Here is a 27736-nt window from a genome sequence, read left to right as displayed (position 1 = left end):
CTCCAACAGCTGTGATTAGGAAGTTAAAAAAAACACACCAAAAAAACTCTTATTTGGAAAACTATATCAGACACAAACTGAGTTGCATCAGCAACTGGTTTGCTTGGACTTGGATATGACATTTGTGAATAGAACTTTAAAAAAACACACCAGACAAACCACAATCAAAGTATTGCAAACTGGTTTATTTGTAGTAAATGAAAGGTGTGCCATTCAGTGAGTGGGAGGGAGAAAGAAAGGACAGGGGGACGTGGGACAGGGTCGATGTCTTTGGTCCATACTCTGGCGGAGGAGGGATGTCAATGAGTTGGTGGGAGACAAAGCGAAGGCACTTAAGTTTACAGTTGTCTCAAGACATTTTGAAAAGAAGGGACATACAGTCTTATTGGAAGAGCGAATCGACTAGATGTTTAACCTCCAAAGAAACCATATATGCCTGAACATGAATATCACATACAAAATGCCCCATGAGAGCACAAAATTATATAGCTACATATACGTATATACAGTAAGGAATCAGAAAAGAAAGTGGGGGCGGAGAGGAGACGAGGTGAAGTATTACTCTAGAGATTATCCCCTTTGGAAAACAATCACGAGAATTTAATTCTTTACAGGAGGAGGGGGAGGAAAGGCAGCAACTTAAACCGGACAAAATTATTTCTTTGGCGATAACCTAATATTCCTACAGTTTGGAATGTAAAAAACAAACAAAAAACCCTGTTTGGTTGAAGTCAAGACAGACAGGAACAGAATCCTCAATGAGAAAGCGTCTGGCTTTCTGTGCTGAGCTGAATCTGAATTGTCCCTCCAGCAAAATAAAACATTCAATCAAAATGTAACTGGAACTTTTAGGCCACTTTACACAAGCAGAGGAGAAAGAATTGGTACAATTTCCCCCCAAAACAGCTTCAGTCAACAAAAACATCTTTGTGTTAAATTACAACCGATCCCTCACGTATGAAAGCGCAGAAGCTTAATAGATACAAATGTATCCGACTTACAATATGTACTTACAGTATATTTTAGACTGCAAACGAGTAAGTCCTATAATAGCCTACGATATTCAGCGTCATTATCGCTGGAATAATTGAAAAAAGATAAACCTAATCACAAACACAGAAGTGTTTGGGTCTCAAAAACTAACACTAAATCCATTTCCAACCAGGAAAAACCCACGAGTAAACAAAATGGGGGCTAAGAGTAAACACATACCAAGTTTTTTTTTTTTCAATTACCAACCCCCACCCCCCCAACATAGTCGTCTTACTCTTGACGGAAGACGTCACGGTACTAAGAAGATGCGGCACTAACGTCATGATTGGTTTCACGCTCGACCCTCGCAGCTCCACATCCACACGTTAACTACAAGGAGATGAGGAACCAGCAGGGGGGGTCCCGTCCGTCCCCGTCCCCAAATAAGAGCCTCCTGCAAGGGACAGTTTGCAAACAGGCCACGTCAAAAGGTTCAGCAATGAGGTATTTGCCAGATTTTGTTCACATATTGTGGACAATAAAAAAAAAAAAAAGAGACGAGACTTAACCCCAACAACAGCCTCCATGCATCAAGACTTGGCAGCCATAGAAAAGAAAAAAGTGAATCTATAGAAGCTACCAAAGCATTCATCAGTTTGATCAATTTTACTTTTACAGCTTAAAGTGAAAAGTGAACATATATATAATATACGGGGGGGGGGGGGGGGACAAAGATCCTACGCCTTACCACTCAGCGATGTGTACAAGTCACACGTCTGCTCTACAAGTACCGTCTGTTTAGAAAGCAGTCATGATGCCGACGACGGCCATGATTCTACGAAGGCAAGTGTGAAGTCTCTGTGACTTAAAGGCAAGCATTTAATTTATATGCCATTTATGTGCATATAACAACAACAACAACAGAACACAAAGAACAAACTGGGCGTACGGCAAAAATCCATCCATCGAGATGTCCGAGACAAAAAAGAAACTACATGTGGACAGCGTTTCCTTTCTCGTCAAGCCTTAATAAGCAACGTCAATTAACAATATTCTACAGGGGAAAAAGTCCTCTCTTAATTGGACAACAAGCCAAGAAAAGCTGCGACCACAATAACCGCATTGACCTGTGGAGGGTCAACGTCACCTTCTCGCTGTAGGTCATATTTGAAGAGTTAACTTTCAAACACACCTAGTTCAAAAGCAGCCATATGATCAGATCTACAGTTTGATAGTCTGTAGTGTTGATTGCATGTCTGTCCTCTCGATGTCAAAAGAAAAAGTCCCTTTCATGCAAATGACTACCGGTGCACTTTCAATACAGGTTCTAAGGTTGAGTGAACTGAAATGAATCCGGGAGACAAAGAAATAAATTGCATTTTGAGGGGACGCGAATCAAGACAGTTGAAACAAACCCGAGTTGAAATTACCAAGAAAGTACCAAGAAATTCAACTTCGATAGTGATCCAACTGATTCCGGTGATCACGCCAACAGCCTCTGAACAAAACATCAGCCCTCAGATTCGTTCACTGGTTTCTCTGAAGCGGTCGGAACAAACAAACAGACTGACAAACAGCAAAGCGATGAGATCTCTCAAAAGGGGGCTAAAGATAGAAGCTAGGTAGCTCAAGAGGAATGGGAGAAATGCGTCTCAATAGAGAGGCAAAGTGGAACGTCACTTCCTGCTTCAGCACTGTACCAGAGATTTTCATCCACCATTTATTTTCCCATAGAAATTTCGTAAAATGCTTGTAAAAGATAGTTTTACTTGTTCAAACCAAACGGTTCAGATATATTTAGAAACAGGAGAGATCGCATAACATTTCCCTCGGACCAAAACGTTAAAATAGCGTTTATAGCTATCTAAATATAGCTGAACCGTTTGGTTTGACCAAGTACAACTATTTTTATACGCATTTTACTAAATGCCTATGGGAAAATAAATTGCGGAAGAAAATCTCGGGTACAGTGCCGAAGCAATAAGTGACATTCCACTTTGCCTCTCTATAGCGAATGCAAAAGGGAAAGCACAGAACAGTGAGAGCTTTTCAAGTTTGGAGGATGAATGGATCCGTGTAGAGGTGGCACTACAGCTCGACTGACAAAAATATGTAAACTTGTATTCTATTCTTCATTGGAAGGAGTTAGTAGGGTGGGGGAGAGAGAGTATAGGGCACTGGGAGGGGAGTGCGAGGGTTAGTAGACGGGGGGGGGGGTTCCACAGAGCGACAGGGGGGGGTTCCCGATGTCAAGGAGGAGGGCAGTGCGTTCGCCGAGGCCTTTGGGGCAGCCCATCGCTGGCGCCGGCGCCACTGCCGTTGTGAGAGGTGGGTCGGTCCGGGCGGTTGTAGGAGGACGTAGCGGAATGGGGGGCGCCTCCTCTCGAGCTGCCGGAGAACTGCGAGGCGGGACCGTCGCCTTGGTAATTCTGGTAGCGGTAATTTCCGCGGGACGGGCCCCTGTCGTGGTAAGACCCGCCGTTATATCGCTGACCGCCATAACCCTGTCCCTGGAAGGTACGCCGGTTGCCTTGGAAAATCTGAGGGGAAGATTAAAATTAGTCAGCCCTTAAAAAAATCGCCACAACACCCATGAAATATAGATATCTATACATACACAGTATATGTGTGTGTGTGTGTATATATATATATATATATATATATATATATATATATATATATATATATATATAGTGTTTCCCCTAGAAAAATCTTCAGGCCTGGAGGGATTTCGAAACGTACCCCGACCGCAACGGTGGGGGCCCTCGCTGGCGACGCTAAACTTTTAGCTGACCTGTTCGCAATGGCATCCCAAGTATCATCATTAGGGCTGGGTATTGGCAAGGATCTCACGATACGATACATATCACGATACTTGGGTCACGATACGATTGTATCACGATATATTGCGATGCGATATTCTACAGAATTTACTCAAAATTAAATAATAGCGCTAAAGATACAACGCACTGTACCACCCAGGTAGTGTAATAATATGTACATCACTTTATACTGATAAGTTAGTAGACAAATGTAGTCAAAACTACTGAGTGTTGAGTGTTACTGAACGCATCGATATGGGAAATATCGATACAGTATCGATTAGGGGTGGGAATCACCAGATGCAGAGGCCTGGCATGGCATGGCCTGCAAAAAAAAATATATAAAAAAATATATATATATCGCTATACTTGGCGTCCAAGTATCGATACAGTATCGGGAAATAAAATATCGCGATATATTGCCGTATCGATTATATTGCCCAGCCCTAATCATCATACTATTATGTGATGCAATGTGAACAGTTGTATTATGGGATGTGCGTTTCCCAGGCAACAACGTTTTGGAACAGCGCCGGACGCTGGCGCAATGCTCCTAAAAGCAAAATGCTTATTGTTTTTAATGATTTGGCATCTTCTATTACTGTCAACACCAGTAGTAATAGTATGCCATAAAGGTTTATTGAGATTTTGGGGAGAGCAGGGGGGGAGAGAATTTTTTTTTTTAGTGCAATTTCTCTTCTTGCCTGGCGGGGGTTGGTAGAATGGTAGGGGAAACTGATATAAATATACATATTTACATACACATACATATATATACACATATATATATATATATATATATATATATATATATATATATATATATATATACATACATATATACACACGCATATATATGAACTATGGTTTGAATGTTCGACAAACTACACATGTACGACTGCTTCTCTGACTGACCTGTTTGATTGGTGGAGGGCGGTTTTCGTTGCCGGCGTTTTGGGACTGGGCGGGAGACTGGGGTGGAGGCGGGGTTTCCAGCAGCCCTGGGCTGGTGACGGAGGAGGAGGTGGAGCTGCAGCGAGAGCGGTTTGAGTAGCCCGTCCGTGGGTGGTACACTGTAAAAGGATGTGACACGGTAAATACATAACCAACAGGAAGTACAATCGCTTTAGCTTCATGAGAATTGTCAATATTTTAAGCAAACATAATTATCTTTATGCTCGAGTGGCAACACTGACTCCATTTACACACCTTGCATTAAAATGCGCTCGTATCCAGATTTGTATCTAGATATGATTGAACCTGATTACATTTACAGGTGGTATTAATAGCCTGCGTCTACAATGAGATCCCATCGCTCGGTCCAGCTCAAACAACCGAACATCACAAAGTCACATTCTCATGTTGCTGCTGTTGTTCTGATATGGCCGGCTGCCCTGGTAAGATCATGACATGCCATGCTGAACAAGATGTTCAAAATAACTGTTTTTGGCAGAAATGCGCTCACTTGGTAGGCTATGCTGCTATGTATTGAGGACTGTAGATGAAGTGTTTCTAGGCGCCGCTGCTGAAAATGTGCCAGATTTTGAGTATCAAGTATTCCTCATCATGTATTTCTGCCTAGAGGACAGAATATGATCAAAGTGACAAATAGCAACGTGTGGCGGACGGACACACTGCTGCCAGTCATTCTTATAGCAACAGCATAATAATAATGTTTGATTACAACGGCTATACCAAGGCGTGTTTTTTGCGTGTGCATACATTAATATGCAAATTAGCGTGTGACATCATCTAGCGACGTTCGGAGCAGCCAATAGCGACTTTCCTTGGAAAAAGAGCTGGCAACACTGTGGCCACCACCGTGTTAAATGTGGTCACAATGCGTCCCTGGCAGCCACCACCAGGGGTGGTTTGGCCGATCGGATCATAATCCGTCCTCAATGCGTGTCGGGGTGCATTTACACCTGTAGTATTTTCATGTGGTCGAGCATATAGGTATATATATATAGATATATATATATATCCCACTATGTGATGCCAATCTGATCACCTGAAACACATTTTGATGCAGGGCCATTGATTATGTACCTTTGTCTAAAACCATGTGGTAGCCATTCATTACTACAAGACTAACTTCTATGTTAGAGCAGGAAGTGGGTCATTTTAGATGCCAAAAATACAAGTGGGTGTTAGAAGGGTGCCTTGGGTACATCTGTCATATGGAATATATGATGTTATTATCATAAACAAATCAACTAATGTATCGCAAGTATCCTCGTTCATGTATCCTCATTTAGCACATTTCATATACTCAATATAGCTGAATTGGCATCACTCAAATGAGGCTGTGTGTGGTGAGTTTTACGTCTTCAAAAGAAAGAAAGAAAATCTCCAAAAATGATTAAAGGAACACTCCGCCCATTTTCAACCAGCTTTGTATCATTAGAACATCAGTAGTATATCAGAAAACTGTAAACTGTTTTGAAGTCTGTCATTTAATTTGACAGTTATTGAGTGTTAAAGTTATTAACTCAAATTAATAACTCATTAACTCAAATCAACTCTCAATAACTGTCAAACTAGATGACGGTTTTGAAGTCATTCATCTAGTTTGACAGTTATTGAGAGTTGATTTGAGTTAATGAGTGTGTACAAGGTGGCAAACTATGATCTTTTTCTAAAAGCGTCTATTTCCTTCAGTAAAAGTTGGCAGACATCCTGACATTTTAGTGAGTGAAAGAACTAGCTTTCACCACTTGACTGTGTAAGCTCATTATGATAACTTGCTTATTGATATACTTCCAACTTCCTGACAAACTGCTTTTCTCTCTGGCATGCTCAGTCATGACACGATGGATTGTAACTGATAAGCTTTGCTCTCTTGTGTTTTGGGGATGAGACAGAGGAGGATGGGAGGATCAGAAGCAGCAGGGTCGGGATGGGAAGGGGGTTGGCGGGGCGTTCTTCATAAGCTTTAACAGCAACAAGACGACAGAGAGAGAGAGAGAAGTTAATGAACAGGATTCTGTACCTGATCCAAAAGTGTTGATGCTCGTCTTCAACGGCTCCAGATCGAATGTAAATCTCACAGCTTTACCGAGGTCCTCATCGTATTTCCGTTCGCTCACAAAGTGCTGACAAAGAAAGATAATAAACAATCATCATCATGATAAGCCTTGACCAAAATATGATCGGTAAATGTATTTCACAAAAACATGATCTGTCATTTCTTTCAATGCTACTGTTGGCTCACCTTAGAATCTGTTAGCTAGCTAGAGATTAGTTTATAACATGCTTTTAAATGTGTCCAAAACGTTCCCTGCATGCTTGGAAAATCTTAAAATATGTCTCTTAAGTGCCTCTGTCTGGAGCAGGTTGCTGGTTGTCTCTTTTCAGAGTGACAATTAACATCCAACTTACATTTAGTCAGCTGGGACACAAAAAGCACTGGGTGAGATATTCTGAGAAACATTGGTGTTGTGAACGTACCTTAATGTCCGCGCGCAGTTCAGACAGCTGGTCCTCAGACATGGTTGCCGATTTGTCCGTCAGTCTTCGGAGCTCCTCTGCTCTCTTCTGTCGGCAATCCAAAATGCCCACTGAAACGCATTTGCAAAATATGAGGTTTACACAATTTAAATTGTATTAGAATTAGACAACACACGGAACCTTACGCAGACCTACAATATGTTTCATAATGTTAGGACAACACATTTTTCCCATATTTTGGCATAGTTTCTTATTTCTTTGCATTTTAAATTACTTTTTTTTTTGTTCTGTCACTTTTAGGAAACAAACATCAAAAGCTATGTTGTAAAACACAGTGATAATTTACTATGCATTCAAGAAACCTTCAAGCTTACAAGTGATATTTACACTAGAGCCTGACCGATATATCGCTCCACCGATATTAACGGCCGATAACCGATATATCGGTATCGGCCGATACGTTTGCTGATATTGCAGATATTTTTTTATTTTGTATTTTTTAAGTTATAGACAGCATCTTGTGTATATTTGATATTTTTTCTTAACTCAAAGTTCTACTTTATATTTGTTCCATTTGTGTTTTTGTATTTCTAGTTATTTATCATTATTAAATTTTCAGTGAAGTTTACCGTTTCATTGCATTGATGTCATTTGGGACAATAAAGTTGATTGATAAGCTGTAAAATATCCTGCCTACATTACATATCTCAAGTCATGTCAAGTAATATCTTTGTCAAGTGTTTGATATTTGAGGGATCATTGCAAAAAATCAGTGTAATATAATGTGTATAATATAATCTAAGAATATCAGCCGATATATCGATATCGGAATTTTTTTCACTCCCTAATATCGGTATCGGCCTCAAAAATCCAGTATCGTTTGGGCTCTAATTTACACCACACTTGATATCTCCGACGTTCCTCACAGCCTTCTTTCATTTATTTATTTATTTTATTCGTTTATTTGGCAGGGACATATACAAACAACATTAAACCCCATAGGGGAAGAGATGCTTTGCAACAGATTTAGCCATAGGCTACTTTCCATCTGGAGTCCCTGATTTGGATGTATTCCTATGAGAATGCAGCTATCGGCTACGCTTGGCTTGAAAACACAAGTACAAAGTGCGGCTCCCTAAAACAGCTACAGGTAAACAAAGGTCCAAGTTATCATGCCCGCTTCAAATCACGTTGTTCTGCAAACAACCTCGGACTGAACATAGGAATGAATGAGCTCAAGTTTAGGCATGCATGCAGGTAAATGGACTCAGACTCACAGGTCACTGCACTTTGAGCAGGTTCCAAAATTACTACGCAAGTGAATAGAATTTGAAGCGGTCCGAAATAACTTTGGCATAGTGAAATAAAGGGATCATGTTCAAAGAGTCTATAGTTGGCAAAATAATGAACATACGACGACTCTTTAAAACGGTCAAAAGGAAGGAAATCCCCCCACCACTGCTGCCAACTGCTCCCGTCTGGACGTTGCTAAGTTGTTACAAGACATCATTCATTCCCTCAACAATAGGGAGCCAAAGTGAACGTCACTTCCTGCTTCAGCACTGTACCAGAGATTTTCATCCGCCATTTATTTGCCCATAGACATTTCGTAAAAGGCTTATAAAAATAGTTTTACGTGTTCAAACCAAACGGTTCAGATATATTTAGAAACAGGAGAGATTGCAAAAGATTTCACTCGGACCAAAATGTTTAAAAAAATGCGGGTTTAAAGAAAATATTTTTTCAATGTTTTTTTTTTGTTTATGGTCTCTCCCGATTCTAAATATATCTGAACCGTTTAAATTTGGCGAATTATCCACAGTAATAACAAATATCAGCAACAAAATAGGCCAAGAAATGGAAGGTACATTGCTAAATGCCTGGGTGAACCCAGCCTTCAACGTGACATCACAGACTATGCCTGTAGTGTAAGTTTCGTGACTGATAGTACATTGAGGTCACGTGGAGGCTGGCTTTACCCAGGCTACTAAATAAATGCCAGTGTTTTTACGGAGGATTACTCCTTTAATTGTGTAGTCATTTCCCATACAAAATAATACAAGTATGAATTTTTGAGCAAAAGCACAAAACATAATTTTTGACCTTAATGTACATTACATCAACTACCTTACCAGCTAAATACCACAGTGAGGATCAAAGACCCCAGTATATCCTGGATTCTACATATCAATATTCTGAACATCCTCTGAAATATTGGTATGACACACGTTTTATTTGTGTATCAGTTACTAAATATCCTTCCCAGAGAGGAAGGGGGGGCTGAATCCAGCAGGTAACACAGATATAACGCAGGGGAAGAGATTACTGGGGGGAAAGATCGGCAAATTGAGAGGAATGCTGCTGGCTTTTGTAAAGTCAACCAAGTACTAGAGAGTTCCCTCTCTTGCCTCGCTATTCCCCACACACCTTCTGCACAAAGACAGCATTGAGTCTCCCTCGACACCTGACACTATTCACTTTTTCCAGGCCCAGAACACACAACACTCTACACTGCACACACACACACACACACACACACACACACACAACACTCTACACTGCGCGCACACACACACACACACCACTCTACACTGCACACGCACACACACCACTCTACACTGCGCACACACACACACCACTCTACACTGCGAGGACAGAATGAGGGAGAATGGCCTACTTGTACAAATATGCAGTCCTGCTCTGTCATGTTACACACACAGAGACAGAGACACACACACACACACACACACACAGAGACACACACACACACACACACACACACACACACAGAGAGAGAGACACAGACAGACAGACAGACAGACAGACAGACAGACAGACACACACACACACAGAGGGGTATGCTCTAGGTATAGCAGGAGCCTGAGGGCACCGCAGCCGTTTTGAAGAACATTTGTTCTGGCTGCTCCATAAACGCTGCTTTTTATTACCCTTCCGGAAATGATTTAGGTCAGATTCTCCACGGCCCTGAGTCAGGTGATCATTATTCTTTGGTCAGGTGATCATTATTCTTTGGTCAGGTGATCATTATTCTGGAGTCAGGTGATCATTATTCTTTGGTCAGGTGATCATTATTCTTTGGTCAGGTGATCATATCCTGTTGAGTAGAATACTGGCACGGCTCCTGGGTGGCATGAGGAGTCAAGCAGGATGAGGTTTTGCTTGAGGATGTTGTACTTACTGGCCTCGGCTTTGACTTTGTCCATTTCTGCCAGCAGAGTGACTTCTCTGTCCATTAGACTGGAAGCAAAGAAAACAGACGGTGGGTGTGTGTTTTTTGTACTCTTTACTTCTCAAGATAAGATATATTGTACACTTTGACTTTGCACTGTGACAACAAAACAATCAAAAGAGATGACTGCGAGAGAATCCGGGGTGAGCAACAGCAGCACCTGCACCGAATGACCACGTCAGACAGCACATGCAACACACAACTAGGCATATATAACGCTACGCTACGCTGGAGCTAACACATAGAACGCTCTGTTTCGTAAGATATGCAAAGCTCTATCTCAGTGTCTCGGTGGAGAGCAAAGGTAACAGAAATGCCCTTTGATTCGCTGGTCGGGACATTGGAACCTTTAAAATACATTTCCCACACTGCTTTGGTAAACCTGCACCTGTTACACAAGCGTAACGGGACGCAAAAGGTGCTCCGATACGCCGTTACCATTACAATCAACACATGCATCAAATATTTTATCACCCAGAACAGAATTCAAATACTTAATGAGCAGAGGCAGATGATTGGTAGGGGGGTTAATTACCACGTCTGGAGCTCGGCAAATGTCAGCTTCATCCTCTTGATTGAGGAGTCCATCTCGTCCTTGACCACCATCCTGTAGCGAGTCAGAGAAGCGGTGCATCTCTGCAGGTCTTTCACAGAGCGGTCGATGTTGGGAGCTGAGGGACAGACAGGATTATTAGAGATTACTCAGGCAGACATGGCTGAAGCTGAGTAACTTTTCCAGTTGAGATATTTTGTGGCGGGTTTACGGTTTTCCCGTGCCTGGGCGGTGTGGCTCACAGTGCACTATCAAAAAGAACGGTTCAGCACTTCTTTCAAACTACATGCGATGCAAAAGGTAAAGGTGTCTGACCCATCTTCTTGACTCCTGAAGATCCGAGGTGGCTGTCGTCACTGCCGAGCGATAAGGAGGAAGCGGAGGGATTGGAGCTGGAACCGGGCCTGTGTCGGTTCTTACCGCCTCTGGGACCCGGGTGGTTCCTCCTTACTGGTACCGGTTGAGAGACGGGACTCGGGGCACTACTTTGACTTTCGGCTTCTGCACCTGTAGAGGAGACAAGATTACCATGTAGCACCGACGCACGCCGAAGCACTCCTCGACTTTGGCAAGACTGGGATTGTACTTGTCAAAAAATACTTTTCAGTACTTCCTCAATTCCTTCGGCTCTTGAAAGAATTGTCTTAATCACTGAACGGTACACTTTGAGGGTGAAGAGTGCCGGTTACCAGTAGTCTCTGATGTTGCAGGTTCTGAGTCCAGCTCGGCTGCATCCAGAGAGGCAGAGTCCAACTGTTCGCTCAGAGAGTCCAGTGACTCTCCGTCCATTACGGACCCGTTGGCATGGAAACCGTTCACCTCCTCCTTGCTCTCCGCAGGCGACGTGGCCTCAGGTGCAGCAGGTTCTGCTGCGGGCTCGGGCTCGGCCTGGGGCTTGGGCTTCTTTTTCTTCTTGGGCTGAAAATGGGGGTTTGTCAAAGTCAACCTACTTTCTTCAATGGCCTCTCTTTACTTCTCTACATCCTGCTCTTTCCTGCCCTATGGCCGAAACATGTTGGCTGTTTTATTCTGTTCTATGAAGAACTAGCCTTATATTAAAGCTTTTTAATGAAGAAGAGTGCCTTGGAACCTTTTTGATGAACTCTATGCTTTCCCCAACATCCAAAGAGCACCTTCTGTAAGCATTTTTTCACTTTAAGGAACGCCGAAGCCCTCCTTTCCTTCCATGGGGCAAGGACCAAGTTCCCACATAGGGACGATTAAAAAAGTTTAATCTCATCTAAAACATTGCCATTCAGATGTTTTGACACTTATACCACGACAGTATTACAAAAGTTAAAAAGAGAAAAAAAAGTGTATCACCATAGTTTCCAATGAATGAAAAGGCAATCTGAAAAATCAATCTAAAAAAGTACACTCAAGTTTTAAACAATTTAAATTTAAAACATCTATAGAGAGGCAAAGTGAACGTCACTTCCTGCTTCAGCACTGTACCAGAGATTTTCTTCCACAATTTATTTTCCCATAAATATTTCGTACAATGCTTATAGAAATAGTTTTACTTGGTCAAACCAAACAGTTCAGCTATATTTAGAATCAGGAGAGACCATAGAACATTTCACTCGGACCAAAACGAAAAAACAACATCGAAAACATATTTTCTTTAACCCGCATTTTTTTTTTAACGTTTTGGTCTGACTTAAATGTTATGCGATCTCTCCTGTTTCTAAATATATCTGTACCGTTTGGTTTGAACCAGTAAAACTATTTTTATAAGCATTTTAGGAAATGTCTATGGGAAAATAAATGGCGGAGGAAAATCTCTGGTACAGTGCTGAAGCGGGAAGTGACATTCACTTTGGCTCCTTAAGTTTCCATTACCTTCTTCTTTCCGGTAACATTCCACTCCTTCAGGATCTCAACTGCGCTGCCTGAGGTGGAAAGCAAACAATGTTGAAGAGCAATGACAGACAACATATTTATGATGGTGACTGTTGGCAGCACAGGTATGCCTGTGTCGGACTAGGACACAGGTGGATTAGTGAACACTTTGTTCATGATCCAACTTCCCTAAGGCGTTGTTTATTTACCCAACTCAAAAATTAAGAATAGCGCAGTGTGACGTAATTCTATAATTAGCCTTCATTCTATAGTTGAACCCATGCACACCAAAGGCTTGTGACGCCACTCCGTCTCCGGAACGATGCAAAGCATGGCATGTGTGACAACAAAACAGAATGTTCAGGGTCACCAAAACCACAGGTCATGACTGAGGAGCTGCATGCCAAGAACATCCATTTGACTTGAACGCAGCAAAGCAGCAACAGGGGTTTTACTCAATAACTTTCAAGTTATTGTTTGGTGTGGCCTTCAAAGACTCAAAATTGGCATGTTTTAAGAGATGACACTGTCCAGAATTAGACATCATACAGTCGGAGAGTCCTCGTGTATTACGCGTGATCTTGTTAAAACTGAGAACGCAATATCATCAGAGGGTTTTCCTGTTGATCCTAGGACAGAGAGAAATTATGAATTTGGGTGCCATTAAAAAAATAATGAATACATCAAAAATCAAGTCACCTAATTTCAAGGCCATCCACTCGTTTATTTAAAAAGAAAAACTTTTAGAGGTCTTATTTTATTTATCTCAAATCCATGAACTTTTTCAAGGCCAGTGGGAACCCTGTAGTAAGGTACTCTTGTTTAAGAAAGCCAGCATAGTGATACTGTCACATATCGTGACACATTCTTGAGGTGTCACATTATTGTCACACATTATTTCTGCCCACTTCCAGAAATACCCGCTTTCAGCCGTATGCGGCTATTTGGAGCCAGAAGAGCGTGCAGAGCAAAATGACAGAGCTCGCCGAGAGATCATTCTTCACGTCATGTTTCTCTGCACAGTCCCAATTCTCATGGTGATCAAGACAACGCCGTACTACAGGAAGACTTCGCCCGTTCGAGGTGAAACGTTGTGACTCCCCCCCGTTACCTTCTAAGAAAGCTTGGACGGCCTTGTCAACGCAGTTCTCAAAATGCTGCAACACCAGAATGATCTCGTTGTTGCTCTTGTTGGGCACGACTGCCCTGACGGCACCGATCTGGAACAAGAAATAAAGTATCAGAGGAACAGGTTTCTACAACAGAAATGTCACTGATACAGCAGCATCATCTATAAGATATTTCAACATTAAAAATTAAGGGGACACTGTGTAAGCCAATATAGTCTTCTTGCCTCTATACTATAAAGCTGAATATTTACAGACAATAACCACGTTTTTGCAGAGCCTCTTTCAGTTTTGGCAAACAGAGGAAGCCTGCATAAAGAGTATTTAGATTTGATCATAAGAATAAAAACGTTTGGACAGCAGAGGTTTCCTGTCACTTTTGCTTTGGACAGCTGCTGACAACTCAGATCACCGTTCTCCACGACCGAAAACTACAGCCCGACCGATACTGGGTTTTTGAGGCCGATGCCGTTACCGATATTACGGAGTAACAAAATAAAACAGATATCGATATATCTGCCGATATTCTTATATTATATTATACACATTATATTACGATTTTGATATGTAATGTAGGCGGGATATTTTACAGCTTATCGATAAACTTTATTGTATAAAATTACATCAATGCAATGAAACAGTAAACTTCACTGGGAATTTAATAATTATAAATAACTATAAATAGAAAAACACAAATAGAACAGAAAAAAGATCAAATACACACACAACATGCTGTCTATAACTTAGAAAATACTAAATAAAAAAATATCGGCAAACATATCGGCCGATACCGATATTAGGGATGGGCATTTCTAGCAAAAACACTATTCGAAATTCGCTGGCCAAATTCGAATTTAATTCGAATTTCGAAAATAAAAATAAAAATGCAAAAAAAAAAAAAAAAAAAAAAAATTTTTTTTTTTTTTTTGTGAGTGAAATGTTGCATTGTCTCCCCTGATAAGTCTACGGCTTTATTAATTAATATAAAAAGCTTCTGTTGTGGATTTTTAGCTCAAACAAGCATTGCACCACTGAAGTAAAGAACATGTTACATGACATTGACATTTTCGAAAATAAAAAACAGTTTTGACAATCATGAGTGGTTCATTAAATATTTAGTAGGCTCAGGTCTGAGTGCCAAAGGGGTGCCAAAGTCACCCCCTCTCCCTCTTCATGGGATTTCATCCGCCATTCATTTTTCCATAAACCTTGCTTAAAATGTTTATAAAAATTGTTTTACTTGCTCAAACCAAGCGATTTGACTATACTTAGAATCAGGGGAGACAATGCAACATTTCACTAAAAAAAAAAAAAAAAAAAATCTTTTTTTTTTTTTTTTCGAATTTCGAATTTCGAATTTCAATAATAAAAGTCGACCTTGATAATAACAACGATTATTCGAAAATTCGAAATTCGATGCCCATCCCTAACCGATATATCGGTTATCGGACGATAATAGTTGCAATTGTTTTTCTTTGTGCAAATAAACAATAAACAATAAATATCGGGGGACCGATATATCGGTCGGGACTCTAAAACTCTGTCTGGTTTCAATGCATCGTTTACTTTCATTGTAAATGTGCTTAAGAACCTGGGAAAAGACATCAACAAAAAGGCCTGTTGTGAAAATGTTATGTCACCAGGACAAAATGCCTGAGGTGTCCCATTTTCCACACGTTGTTCCATTATCACTTAAACCGGCTTTAAAGAGGACGAGGCATTATGCTAAACAATGCTTCCTGAATGTGCTCCTTTCATCGATTTCATGGTTCTGGGAAAGTATGAATAGGGGTGGGAATCGCTGAGTAGCTCACGATACGATATCGTCACGATACTTGGCCCTCGATAACGATATTATCACGATACAGCGATACTGCGATAATCGATATATTGGAAGACGATACATCACGATACCTGTGTAACTGAAGAGAAAAAAATACCCCTAAAAGGCAAGAAGCAGGTATTATGTATTTATTAGCAGAATTGACATGAACTCTCTCAGAGTTCCCTCACTCACTCATACCATTTTCGATACCACGGAGGAAAAGTTACACATTAAGTCTTTTTATTATTATTATTAAAACAAGAAAACCTATATAACCTACCTACCTATATAATTTCTAAAAGTAGATATTAATGATCAAACATTTCCATTCAGTAGCCTACAGTATTTATGTTTTTGTTTCAACTACAAACATAAATAAACGTCAACTTGAAACTATGAACTACCACACACAGCATAATATTTTAGCCTGTTTATTAAAAAATAAATAAAAATAAAAATAATAATTAATAAACATATCGATACTTGGTGCCAGTGTATCGATAACGTATCGCAAGTGGAAATATCGCGATACCGTGAGTATCGATATTTTGTCCCACCCCTAAGTATGAAGCTACTAAACACCTAAATAACTGGAAAAGATGCTAAACACACTGATGTATCAAGGTAAGAATAACCCAAGATTAACACTACATTGCATTGTGCTTCAACCACATTGTTGCTGCGGCTCAAACACAAGGCAACCTACCCTCTCATGTTTACTGATGCCCAAAACCTGCTCACTGGGAAACAGCTTTGATTCTAAGTCTTAGACCAGGGGTGGGCAACTGGTGGCCCCCGACCTCACTCAGTGTGGCCCCTGGGTCCATTTATTTTTTCAAGGTGGACGTTTTTGCTTAGGTTTGACCACCCAAATCTATTTTTATTTTACTGTACATCCCAGAACATGGCACTAATGGCGTTAGCATTGTCCATCCACATACTGTTTAATGTTAGCATTTGAGCTAACGCTATTGTAACAAACTATATCCAGGATGCACATTGCACATGCAACATTACTAATCTGATTAATATGACATATTTGGGTGATGTACCCCCATCAAATTGCTGTAGCGGGCTGTTTTAAAGCTCGAGCAAAGTTTCTGGTGTCATCTGAATGGAATAATGACTACGGTAAATTTGAATATGAAAAACATAAATGTTGGTATAATAAACTTTGATTAGCAGTCCTTTTAATCAAATTAGTCGCTATAATTGATGGTGTTACAGTAGTAGGCTACTGGTGGAAGTGCACGGTCACAATCTGGCCCTCTGCTAGCGAGGACATTTTTTTGTGTTGCCCTCTCTATCATCAAAGTTGCCCATCCCTGTCTTAGACTAACCTGCTCACTGGGGAAAGAGCTTAGATTCTAAGTCTTAGACTAACCTGCTCACTGGGAAAGAGCTTAGATTCTAAGTCTTAGACTAACCTGCTCACTGGGAAATAGCTTAGATTCTACTCTCCGTACCCAGACCTGAGTTTTATATGTGTGTAGTCATGCTTCTTATATAGTATGTTGGGGGACTAAATATAGATATATTGATTTATTCTATTATGCAAACCCAATGAGTCCTCTATAAGTTTTTTGCTCTTTTTGCAACTGCTGCGCCTGTTGCTTAATCCACTTTTTATACTCTTTTTTAAAGTTTTGTTGTGATGCTTTTAAATGTCCATTTTATTGTCTTCTTTTATTCTTTTATTTTCCTGTCAACCATTTTATGTGAAGCACTTTGAATTGCCTCTGTGTATGAAATGTGCTATACAAATAAACTTGACTTGAGTCTTAGACTAACCTGCTCACTGGGAAAGAGCTTAGAGTCTAAGTCTTAGACTAACCTGCTCACTGGGAAAGAGCTTAGAGTCTAAGTCTTAGACAAAGTGCTGTGAAGTGCCCACACCTAGCCTAATGAAACCCAATTTCAATGCCCGGGACGGAGCCGGTCAAACTACCCAACTGCTGTAGAGAAATCTATATGCCTTTCAATAGAGCTTGAGTTGTGATATACACGGTTAACTCATGAATAGCGCCAAATGCTACCCCATCGGAGACCAGTGCAGGTAGATCAGGAGCCCATGATAGTGCTCTCTGTGCAGAGTATTGTGCAGTATAGACTTCTTACCTTCTCCTTCATCCTCCCAGGGTTCATTCCACCCTGGGACATGACCATTTTAGACTGCGTGTCAAACACCACCCCAGAGGCATCTGGAGGAGAAAAGAACAACAAAAAAAGGGACACTCCATTTTCTGTTGGGCCTCGAGTCCTATTTGCAAAAGCAGCACCAGTGTCGCACATCATTTGCAAAACAAAACACCTCCACCACATCATCACTTCACGACAACGGCAGGTGATTTCCTGGATAGGGTCGTTTTCAACAGGGCTAACCCTGAAATTCCAAATCACTTTACGACGACAGACGACTTTGCGAGACTTCTTTCCATGATTTATGACGACAGTGCAGGTGATTTAGATCTATTCTGTGCTGTGTTACTGTATGTATGACGTATGTATGATGTATTAATTTGTTGCCTATGTGTCGTGTCTACTGTCTGCAAAGCGAATTGCCCCTCGGGGACATTAAAGTTTTTTGAACCTTGAACCTTGAACAGATCTACCGTACTCGTGTGAAACCATTTTGTTATCGTCGGGAAAACGACATTTGAATAGGCATGTTTCGTGTACGCATATTTGTCTAAACCACTGAATCACAGAAACCGATCAACACACTGGTTGATCAATAATAATAAAAAAATCTTGCATATGCAGGGATGCAAACTCATGAAGAGTGAAAAAGGTGACCAGGGCAGACACAAAACGACTAAAAATTATTCATTTAAAAGGGATAGTTCACATTTTTTAAAGTCAAGCCATATTTTGCTAACCTGACGCTGCCAGATGGATGGTTTAGCTCCACACTGCGTTTCACTAAACCAGTCGATCTGGGAATGCAGTAACCCGACCCGCTGACGGAGGCGGGCACTTTTTCCAAGCTACTTGGCAGGTGATTGGATGACCCATCTGTCTATCACCGCTGGTGGGTGTTAACTTCAACCAATCAGATCGCCATGCCTCTGACGTCACGTTTGCGACCGGTAGTCTATCATTGATTGAGTCCTCACCGTCCTCATCGTCGTAAAGTCGCCTTCTAAGCATGAAGTTAGATTATAACGAACTAGTTGTGTGGCTTAGCCTTCCCAAATGTTGAGGGTCGTTTTTTAGAATTTAATACATAGAATTGGGAACGTTACATTAAATTTCATTCAGACGGCCTGCCACTTCTGCGGCGGCAGCCATGTTGACGAGTGAAAAAAACTACAAAGACCATGTACCCACTACTTGCCCAGACGAGCCTGAGGCCGCCTAAGGCTGCCGCTGATTCGTCGAGCCGGCCATGGTTCGGCCAATCATCTTAACTGCCTGTGCATGACAAGATGGATTACGTCGAGATAATCTCTTTTGATCTCGTGAGTTTATCCATCTTGCAAGCAAGGTTAATATTTTGCTATTTACCGATGATGTTGATTGATTGGTATGTTTTTTCTCAGCACAATCCATCCTCTTCCTCAGTGTAGCTCTGGAAAGTTGGGGGGAAACGGTTGCCAGTTGCAACGTCAACAGGGTCACGCTCCTGTATGTACAAGCTGACTGAAGCTCACTGAAATGTACTTTGTGTGACTGGATGACATTTGAGTGAGCCTCAGTCAGCGTGTACATACAGGAGCGTGACACCCACTGACCTTACATTTGTTTGTGCCCAACTTTCCAGAGCTACTGTACTCTGAGTAACAGGAGAGATTGTGCTCAGAAAGAAATATGACAATCAACAGCATCATTGTTAAGTAGCAAATAGGGATAGAAGACTTAAAAAAAAGTGAACTATCCCTTTAATTGTCCTATTTTGGGATGAAAAAGGTGACTGTCACCTATTTGATTTATGGTAATATTGTTTGGGCAAATACATATAAATACATATCCCTCCAAACTTCATAGTACACTTTTTTATTTGCTGCAAAAACGATTTGTAAGGTTGGCAACTTTTTCAAACTCTAAAGAGGCCTCTCCGCCCCCCCCTGTTCAGAAAACTGAACATTATGTCAGTATATGCCGACATAAATGTTAATCAGATTGCCTTTTTCATTACCATCTTCATTTAGCAATTTCTTCAAGTTTAATTCGCAAATTCATTCTTATAATACTAGACGGGTTGATCGTCTTCACCTTCCTTCTTTCAAAACTACACATGGCCAGTACTCCCTTAGATATCGGGGTGTACAGATATGGAACACTAAAGTACACATTATCAAGAGTTCTGTATCTTTAGAACATTTTAAAAAGAAATTGTCTGCACATTTAATTCTTGATGTATGATTACTTCTTGTTATAGCTATCGATCGGTTTATATTTTGTCTGTCTTTTTCCCCATATTTGTTTTTTATGTATTTTCTTTGGGGTGGGGGTTGTTGTTGATTGGTTAGGTTTTCTTATTTTTTATGTGCTTTTTGTCTTTTTTGGTTGCTTTTTGAAATGATGCTAGCTTAGCTTTTTCTTTTTCTGTGTTTCTTGTTATAGTTTATTTTCTTGTTGCTTATTTAGTAGCTTAATTTTGTTTTACGGTACATTTGATCCTTGTAGGGGAGGTGCATTGTATAAGCCCATGGCTTCTTGACCTCTCCTGTCACATTCTGTCTTTTTTTTTTTTATTAGCCTCTGGTTTTTATGTCGTTTTGTATAGTGTGCAAATAAATAAATACAAAAAAATACAAAAGGTGACTAGTTTGCAGCCCTGATATGTTTGCTGTATGGATGTTCATGTTTGATAAACCATTATACACGGTGGGGAGATAAAGAGGCTATAGGGATCACCATGCATTGTGCTGTGGAGGTAGTAAGCAGGAAGCTGCACGCACACAAACAAGGAATCTGGTTACAGCCACTTCAACTCTCAGCAGGCGTAGAGAGAACACTTATGAACACAAACACAATGTGGTGTAGTAGACCCATGCCTGAGTAAATGAGATATAGGCTCGGTCATACATTTGGCCCACACACTCATCACACCTGTCCCCAAACAACAGATATGAATGAACCAGTAGCGACACCGACACAGCCTACAAAAGTGTGAGTCTTTCCAAAAGAACAACTCAGCTAATCTCTAGAGGTTTGCATAATAACAGCTCACGCAAGACATGTTCAGTGAGATCAGAAACAGCTGAGTTACAGTGAAGAAGAAACGAAAGGAAAACGTGGCATTCTGAAATTGCTAGAGCAAGAGGACATTTGTTTTTCAAGAATGGCAAACAACTCCTACAGCAGAAAATGAAGAGGTGGAGTACAGACAAAAATTAAATAATGGCCGTCCGGGGCATATGGGTAGTGTAGAGGTAAAAGCACTCTCCTACAACCACGGAGACGCGGGTTCGATTCCCGGGTAGCGGTACTTCCGGCTTGGTCAGACGTTCCCACAGACACAATTGGCTGTGTCTGGGGAAGCCGGTGGGGTACGAGACCCGGTCGCTGCACACTAGTGCCTCCTCTGGTCAGTTGGGGCGCCTGATCGGGGGGGGAGGGGAACTGGGAGGAATAGCATGATCCTCCCACCACGCACTACTACGTCCTGCCAGTGAAACTCCTCGCTGTCGAGGTGAGAAGAAGCAGCTGGCGACTGCACATGTACCAGAGGAAGGATGTGCTAGTCTACGGCTCATCCCAGATCAGCAAAGGGGGTGGAGCAAAGACAGGGACAGCAAGAGGAATTGGCCAAGTACAATTGGGCTGTTCCATGATTGGGCGTTCACACCAAAGGCCAATTCTAATTCGCGTTGGTGAGATTACATACAAAATCAATGCAAATGCGCAAGCCGCCCCCAGGGCAGTGCAAATCAGGAAAACGAAGCAAAATTTTGCAGTGCGAATCACGCAAATTTCACCTCATTCACACGTGTTGACATTTTTCAACTTTGGTGTGAATAATTTTGGCGGTCAAACTCAAGTAAGGATTGCGATTTTCGTTCTTTGGTGTGAACGCAATATTAGACTCCATGTGAAAACAACCATGCACACACATTCATTTGTGAAATTATTTAACACTATGATCTACTTGAAAAGTTAGAGTTCTTGCTGGCCAAATGCAAATACACTCAAATATTGTGAAATCAATGGCAAAATCTGTGTGTTGTACAAAAAACAAAATCTTGATTTAAGCACATATATACATACCCCTTTGGCTGTTTTTCTTCGCCATGTTGTCCGTTGCGACTCAACACAGAAGTGATCTGATGAATGCTTTGTTGTAGAGCTCTTCGAGTCAGTAAACACTATGAAGACTCTAAACGCAGTAATTTTCCCTCAGAGTTTTCTCTCTCAGACCAGATGCCAGCAAAGGCTCACAGCTGGCAGGAGGAGGGGTTGGAACAAGGGGAGGTCAGATCAGGCTTCCACCACTTAGGCCAAGATTGAAGTTTTCTTTTCTGGTTCTCCGCAAAAATGATCCAATTCTGGGAGGGAAGGAAGAGGGGAAAAAAGTAGGCCGTGTTAGGAGAATAAACTATTAGTGATGAGAAAAGCCTTCAAGTCTAGACCACAATGTTTTTGAGTGTCACAGTGTGAGCATAATATAAAACTGTACAGTCAAGAGTTATTGGCATCATGATGTCATCATGATGATGTCATGATGTAGAGATGCCATTTGTCCACCTTCTTAAAATGTGAAAATAGAAATGATGAAACAAAACTGAAATTCGTTTCCTTTGGCGGTATGAATGAAAAACAGATTTCCATAAATTAGTGTCTGTCTGGCACTGCATTGTGGACAATCTGCACTTAATATTGTCCTTGGCAGCAAGGATGCATTTGAGTTATTTGGGGGGAAGGGGAGGAGGAGTTAGTGGGTCTACATACTAAACACATCTCTGAAGGGTATTCCTCCTTTTGTCTCTGTTCCTAAAGTGTGCATGAGTGCGTGGTGGTGTCTCTGTTCCTAAAGTGTACATGAGTGCGTGGTGGTGTCTCTGTTCCTAAAGTGTACATGAGTGCGTGGTGGTGTCTCTGTTGCTAAAGTGTGCATGAGTGCGTGGTGGTGTCTCTGTTCCTAAAGTGTGCATGAGTGCGTGGTGGTGTCTCTGTTCCTAAAGTGTACATGAGTGCGTGGTGGTGTCTCTGTTGCTAAAGTGTGCATGAGTGCGTGGTGGTGTCTCTGTTCCTAAAGTGTGCATGAGTGCGTGGTGGTGTCTCTGTTGCTAAAGTGTGCATGAGTGCGTGGTGATGTCTCTGTTCCTAAAGTGTGCATGAGTGCGTGGTGGTGTCTCTGTTCCTAAAGTGTACATGAGTGCGTGGTGGTGTCTCTGTTGCTAAAGTGTGCATGAGTGCGTGGTGGTGTCTCTGTTCCTAAAGTGTGCATGAGTGCGTGGTGGTGTCTCTGTTGCTAAAGTGTGCATGAGTGCGTGGTGGTGTCTCTGTTGCTAAAGTGTACATGAGTGCGTGGTGGTGTCTCTGTTGCTAAAGTGTACATGAGTGCGTGGTGGTGTCTCTGTTCCTAAAGTGTGCATGAGTGCGTGGTGGTGTCTCTGTTCCTAAAGTGTACATGAGTGCGTGGTGGTGTCTCTGTTCCTAAAGTGTACATGAGTGCGTGGTGGTGTCTCTGTTCCTAAAGTGTGCATGAGTGCGTGGTGGTGGTGGGTGTGATCATGTTTTGAGGCCTGCATGAATGAAGGGTGGGTGCGGACCTTCCTTGCTAGATATACATAGATAATTCGCCATGCTATGACAGACTAGAAACCTGTTATGACTGTGTTGATGGCTGTTGCAAATCCAAACATTTGAATATCTGACAGAAATAGACTTGAGACTACTTGACCAAGAAGAACCACCTCCAATAAGTTAGATTTCCATATAGGAGACTCAATTTGCAGCAACGGGTACGTCCTCTAGCAAGCAAGAATTTGGAGGAGGGGAGGGGGCGGGACTTTCATGTTAGACTCTAAGATCTAATCAAGTAATAACTGACGCTGTAGAAATGTCTCTGGAGGGGACAATAAATAGGGGGGGATCTCCAATTGTCTGATTGGAGATAATTTGGACATTGTTTGGTCGTCGTCACACCCCTCCCAATTCTGGCTTGCATCATAAATTCCTGCCTGTGGCCATCAAACTCTTTACCTCCTCACTCCTACCTCCTACCTACCTCCAGTCACTCAGTCAGTCAGTTGGATAGCCGTGGCTCACTCACTCCACCCGTCAATAACCCAACCAACTTAGATAATGTAAACCTGATGTGCAATGAAACTATGTGCAATTAGACATGTGCGGTACTTAACCTTTGTAACATATTGGATGGTATTTTATTGATTCTCACTGTATGGAACAGTCCTATGTCTCTGAGAATGATGATGTTTGCCGTTTATGTAGATATGGTGGTCTGTTGATATTTTCATGCCTGAGTAGGAGCAACTGTAGCAGGTCACAATTTCCCCCTCGGGGATCATTAAAGTTTTTCTGATTCTGATAGTCTCTGATCAATTATTGAATCAGTGAAACCATATGGAACCCGGCTATTTTCAAATCCGAGTACTACAAATAAATGGCCAAAATACTTCTCAAAACTTGACAATGTAGCGGCTGTAGCTCAGGAGGTAGAGCGGGTCGTCACTAATCGCTTTGGATGAAAGAGGTCGGTGGTTCGATTCCCGGCTCCTCCAGTCTGCATGTCGAAGTGTCCTTGGGCAAGAAGATACTGAACCCCAAATTGCTCCTGATGGTGTGCCAGTACCCTGCGTGGCAGCTTGCCACCATCTGTGAATATAGCTACTGATTGTAAAGCGCTTTGGATAAAAGTGGTATATAAATGCAGGCCATTTTACAATGGTTCAGAACGCGGTTCGGAACGTCAATGGTCCGCGCCGCGGACCCCCCCCCCCTTTCGTTTAATTTAACGTTTAACGTTAGTGTATGAGAACGCATGCAGCGCAGCCAGACACAGACAGGCATCATGGCAAGCACACTGAGCTTCCTCATCCCTTGTCGCCGCTGTAAAGTCTCTCTGAAGGCTGTGGCTAGTGGCTACTAAAGACAACAAACTTATTTCAACACCTCTGAAAAAGCACAGGAATGCGCACACACACACGCGCGCACACGTTTCACGAACACATTATCACCGGACGGTGAAATGTTGCCTTGGACAACATAACAAAACAACACGTGGGGCCACAGAGTAGCTTAACGTAGCATCAACGTTATGTTTCCAGACTCACCCGGTCTGGTCTGTACCCGTGTCAAGTGACTACGTTAGCCTAGCAACAGCCAGGAAGTTAGGCGCAGTGCCACCTAAAACAGGAAGTTGGGTTGTTCTGCCTTCAGAGTAAAAGCATAAATTGTGTCACGAGAAAAAAGAAATTGAGCTGTGCAGGGCAACAAATGGTTAGAGAAGTATAATAGTATTAAAAAATCAAATCGAAAATCTAATTTTGAGAGAAAAAATCTGATATAGCCTATATATAGTTTTTTTGCTGATCCGAAAAATCTGTGATCCGTGGCTCAAAATCCGTCACGCGATCCGACCCGTGGGTTTTCTGATCCGTGCCAGCCTTACACATGACTAGCCAGCTCAACAGGTAAACCTTTCTGGACATGCCTCATTCATTCTCTCTCCTTGGTTACAGCTTGCTTGCAACCACACAAGCAGGCAGCATAATTATCCCGCTGTAGCCATCTTGACTTCTACCCTCACGGGTTTTTTTCTTGGCATCCGAATCGATGTTCTCCTGACATCACTCTCAATTGAAACATCTATTGACAGATAATATATAACTATTTTGAAAAGTTTTGCACGTTTATGAATGATAAAATGTTGGTTTGTCCCGTCCTGGGCATAGTGGCAAAGCTATAATAATAAAGGGCCTTGATTAGATGGATACGACTTCATGGAGGTTGGCATCGCCCTGTTAGGATCTACTCAGCACCATATCAATACTCTGTTGGTACCCAAGTTGTCTTGCTGACATATCCACTTTAATTATGCCCCTTGCGAGTCTTTAAAACGCTTGAACACCACCTTCGGCAAACTGGACTCGTTTTTATGGGCCAGCTGTTTCCCCCTAGGTTTCTCTTTCTGACCCAGGTGCTCGGGAAAGGGAAACTTAAAACTATACAAAATCCACACCCTCTTGATTAGGTCTTGGCATGCCACAGAGCTGCACTGCGTTCCACCACACCTTCGCACACGTCAAACTCGGCACAGTCAACAAGTGACACTGCACTGGCCAATCACGCAAAGGATTAGCATGCATATTATGTTGATCAAGAGGGATGGTGCTTGAATCTTTCAAGTAGGCCCAGGTGCACTTGCGTTGATTCATGCAAACTAGCGGATAAATGGCCAGGCAAGCACTCAAACAAAATAGCTGAAAAGTTTTCGGTGTAAACTGAACAGGTCTACTTGACAGACAATGGAAAAGAGGTCACAGAAGGGGTGGCCTGTGTGACATAACCAGGTGAAAACCTAGATGACTGTCACGGACCCACACCAAAATGTCACTGCGTTACAATCAATCTCAATCCGAGTGAGCCAAGGCTGCAGGCCGAGTACCAATAATCATGGGGGTCAAATTCCACTCTAGTTAGAGAGATGTTTGTACTGTATTATCATCATTATTATCACTATAAACGTTAATTCTTGCACGCCGACAAGACTTCAAGCAAGCAGCAAAGTATTTCACATTTAGTCTACTGGGATGTTCATACTCTAACTTTAGATATTACTTGCTCCAACAGATCTCAAAACGAAATGGCTCAAAACACATTTAAGCTCTAACAAATAGCGTTAGTGATCCTTGACATCACTAGTACCCTCATTCAACTCCAGTGTTTAGGCTCTTTACAGAAACCATAGACTCGAGATTTATGTTAGACAGTTGTTAGGTGAAGGGGAAACGAAGGCCAACGTTGCATATCATTTCAGAAATAGTTAGGTAACGTAACGCATTATGGGATTTACGACGCACTGGTCATAAAATAGCTGATAGCTAACGTTAAGCTAGCTATCTCATTAACTTAGCTAACGCTACCTAAACACCGCTGTTACTTAACATTAGCTATGAAATATAATAAACGTAAAATGTTTATTTGACCCATTTTAACTTCATAGGGACAAGTAACCAAATGCAACGTCCACAATGAGGGTCTCCCGTTTTTCATTGCCAAGCAACTCATTCTGCATGTTTGGCTGAGGTCCTGTTGGACTGGGTTGCGTTAGCATTTTAGCATGCTAACGTTGCATATCTGGATAGCCTTGCACATTGCCAAACGTTATCGATAACGTTAATTTTGTATTAACGTTATATTTTTACAACATCAATGGCAACGATATAATGCACTATACAATATCAACGTCTACTTTTTAACAGTTGAGTACATCCATAGCTATTTGTAACGTAGTAGCTAGCCGATTTCTTAGCATGTATTAATCAATGCCCTGTTGTGCGTTAACGCTAGCCAGTCGTTCGTTCACCGCTGGCTATTCATCTCTGGCGTTAGATAGCCCAGCTAAAAAGCTAGCATAAACGCATCTGCGTTTTGGGACGATAATTAAGTTCTGCAAGTTGGTAACTAAACAGCATCCAATACGTACTTCGTGTCAGCGATGGAATTGAACTGCAGATTCTGGAAACTGGTTTAGCTCAGCTCCTACCGCCAGTCGTCTTTTCAGGGAGTGAAGCGTCGTCTCGTCTCGTCTGCTGTGAGCATTTTCTTAGCACACTAGCGGACTCCTTGGGGTTGCCAGTTAGATTGAAAGAACCCCCTTTTAATACATTTGGAAAAAGTCAAAGTTTTCAAAAGGATATCAGACACACACAATCAAAAACCTAGACCCCATTCAAACCAATGCATACGCTAGTAATAGCTGCA

General features: G+C 41.7%; 1 protein-coding gene across 1 annotated transcript; it reads right to left on the bottom strand.

The window, feature by feature from the left end:
- Positions 1-178: 178 nt before the first annotated feature.
- On the bottom strand, positions 179-27547 carry spats2 (spermatogenesis associated serine rich 2). The gene is made up of 13 exons (XM_083657082.1): positions 27459-27547; positions 22055-22332; positions 17960-18042; positions 14001-14109; positions 12890-12939; positions 11737-11965; positions 11363-11554; positions 11030-11165; positions 10444-10502; positions 7245-7354; positions 6787-6889; positions 4710-4867; positions 179-3512 (listed from the first exon to the last, which is right to left on the bottom strand). Exons 2-13 carry the CDS (start codon positions 22077-22079, stop codon positions 3222-3224), a joined length of 1545 nt encoding a protein of 514 aa, XP_083513208.1. The 5' UTR covers positions 22080-22332; positions 27459-27547; the 3' UTR covers positions 179-3221.
- Positions 27548-27736: the final 189 nt, after the last annotated feature.

The sequence above is a fragment of the Poromitra crassiceps genome (genome assembly GCF_964638095.1).
Source record: "Poromitra crassiceps genome assembly, chromosome: 20".
In the NCBI taxonomy this organism is placed as follows: domain Eukaryota; kingdom Metazoa; phylum Chordata; class Actinopteri; order Beryciformes; family Melamphaidae; genus Poromitra; species Poromitra crassiceps.
Note: the sequence above shows the minus strand (reverse complement) of the source record. Positions and strands in the feature narration are given on the sequence as shown.

Bases quoted from the DNA above. Each gene is read 5' to 3' on its own strand.
- spats2 (XM_083657082.1), bottom strand. From the start codon at position 22,079: ATGGCGAAGAAAAACAGCCAAAGGG. The intron at 10,503-11,029 runs GTAATTAACCCC...CTTTGCTTCCAG, and splicing joins TTTGCCGAGCTCCAGACGTG to TCTAATGGACAGAGAAGTCA. The intron at 6,890-7,244 runs GTACGTTCACAA...TTTCTTTGTCAG, and splicing joins AACTGCGCGCGGACATTAAG to CACTTTGTGAGCGAACGGAA.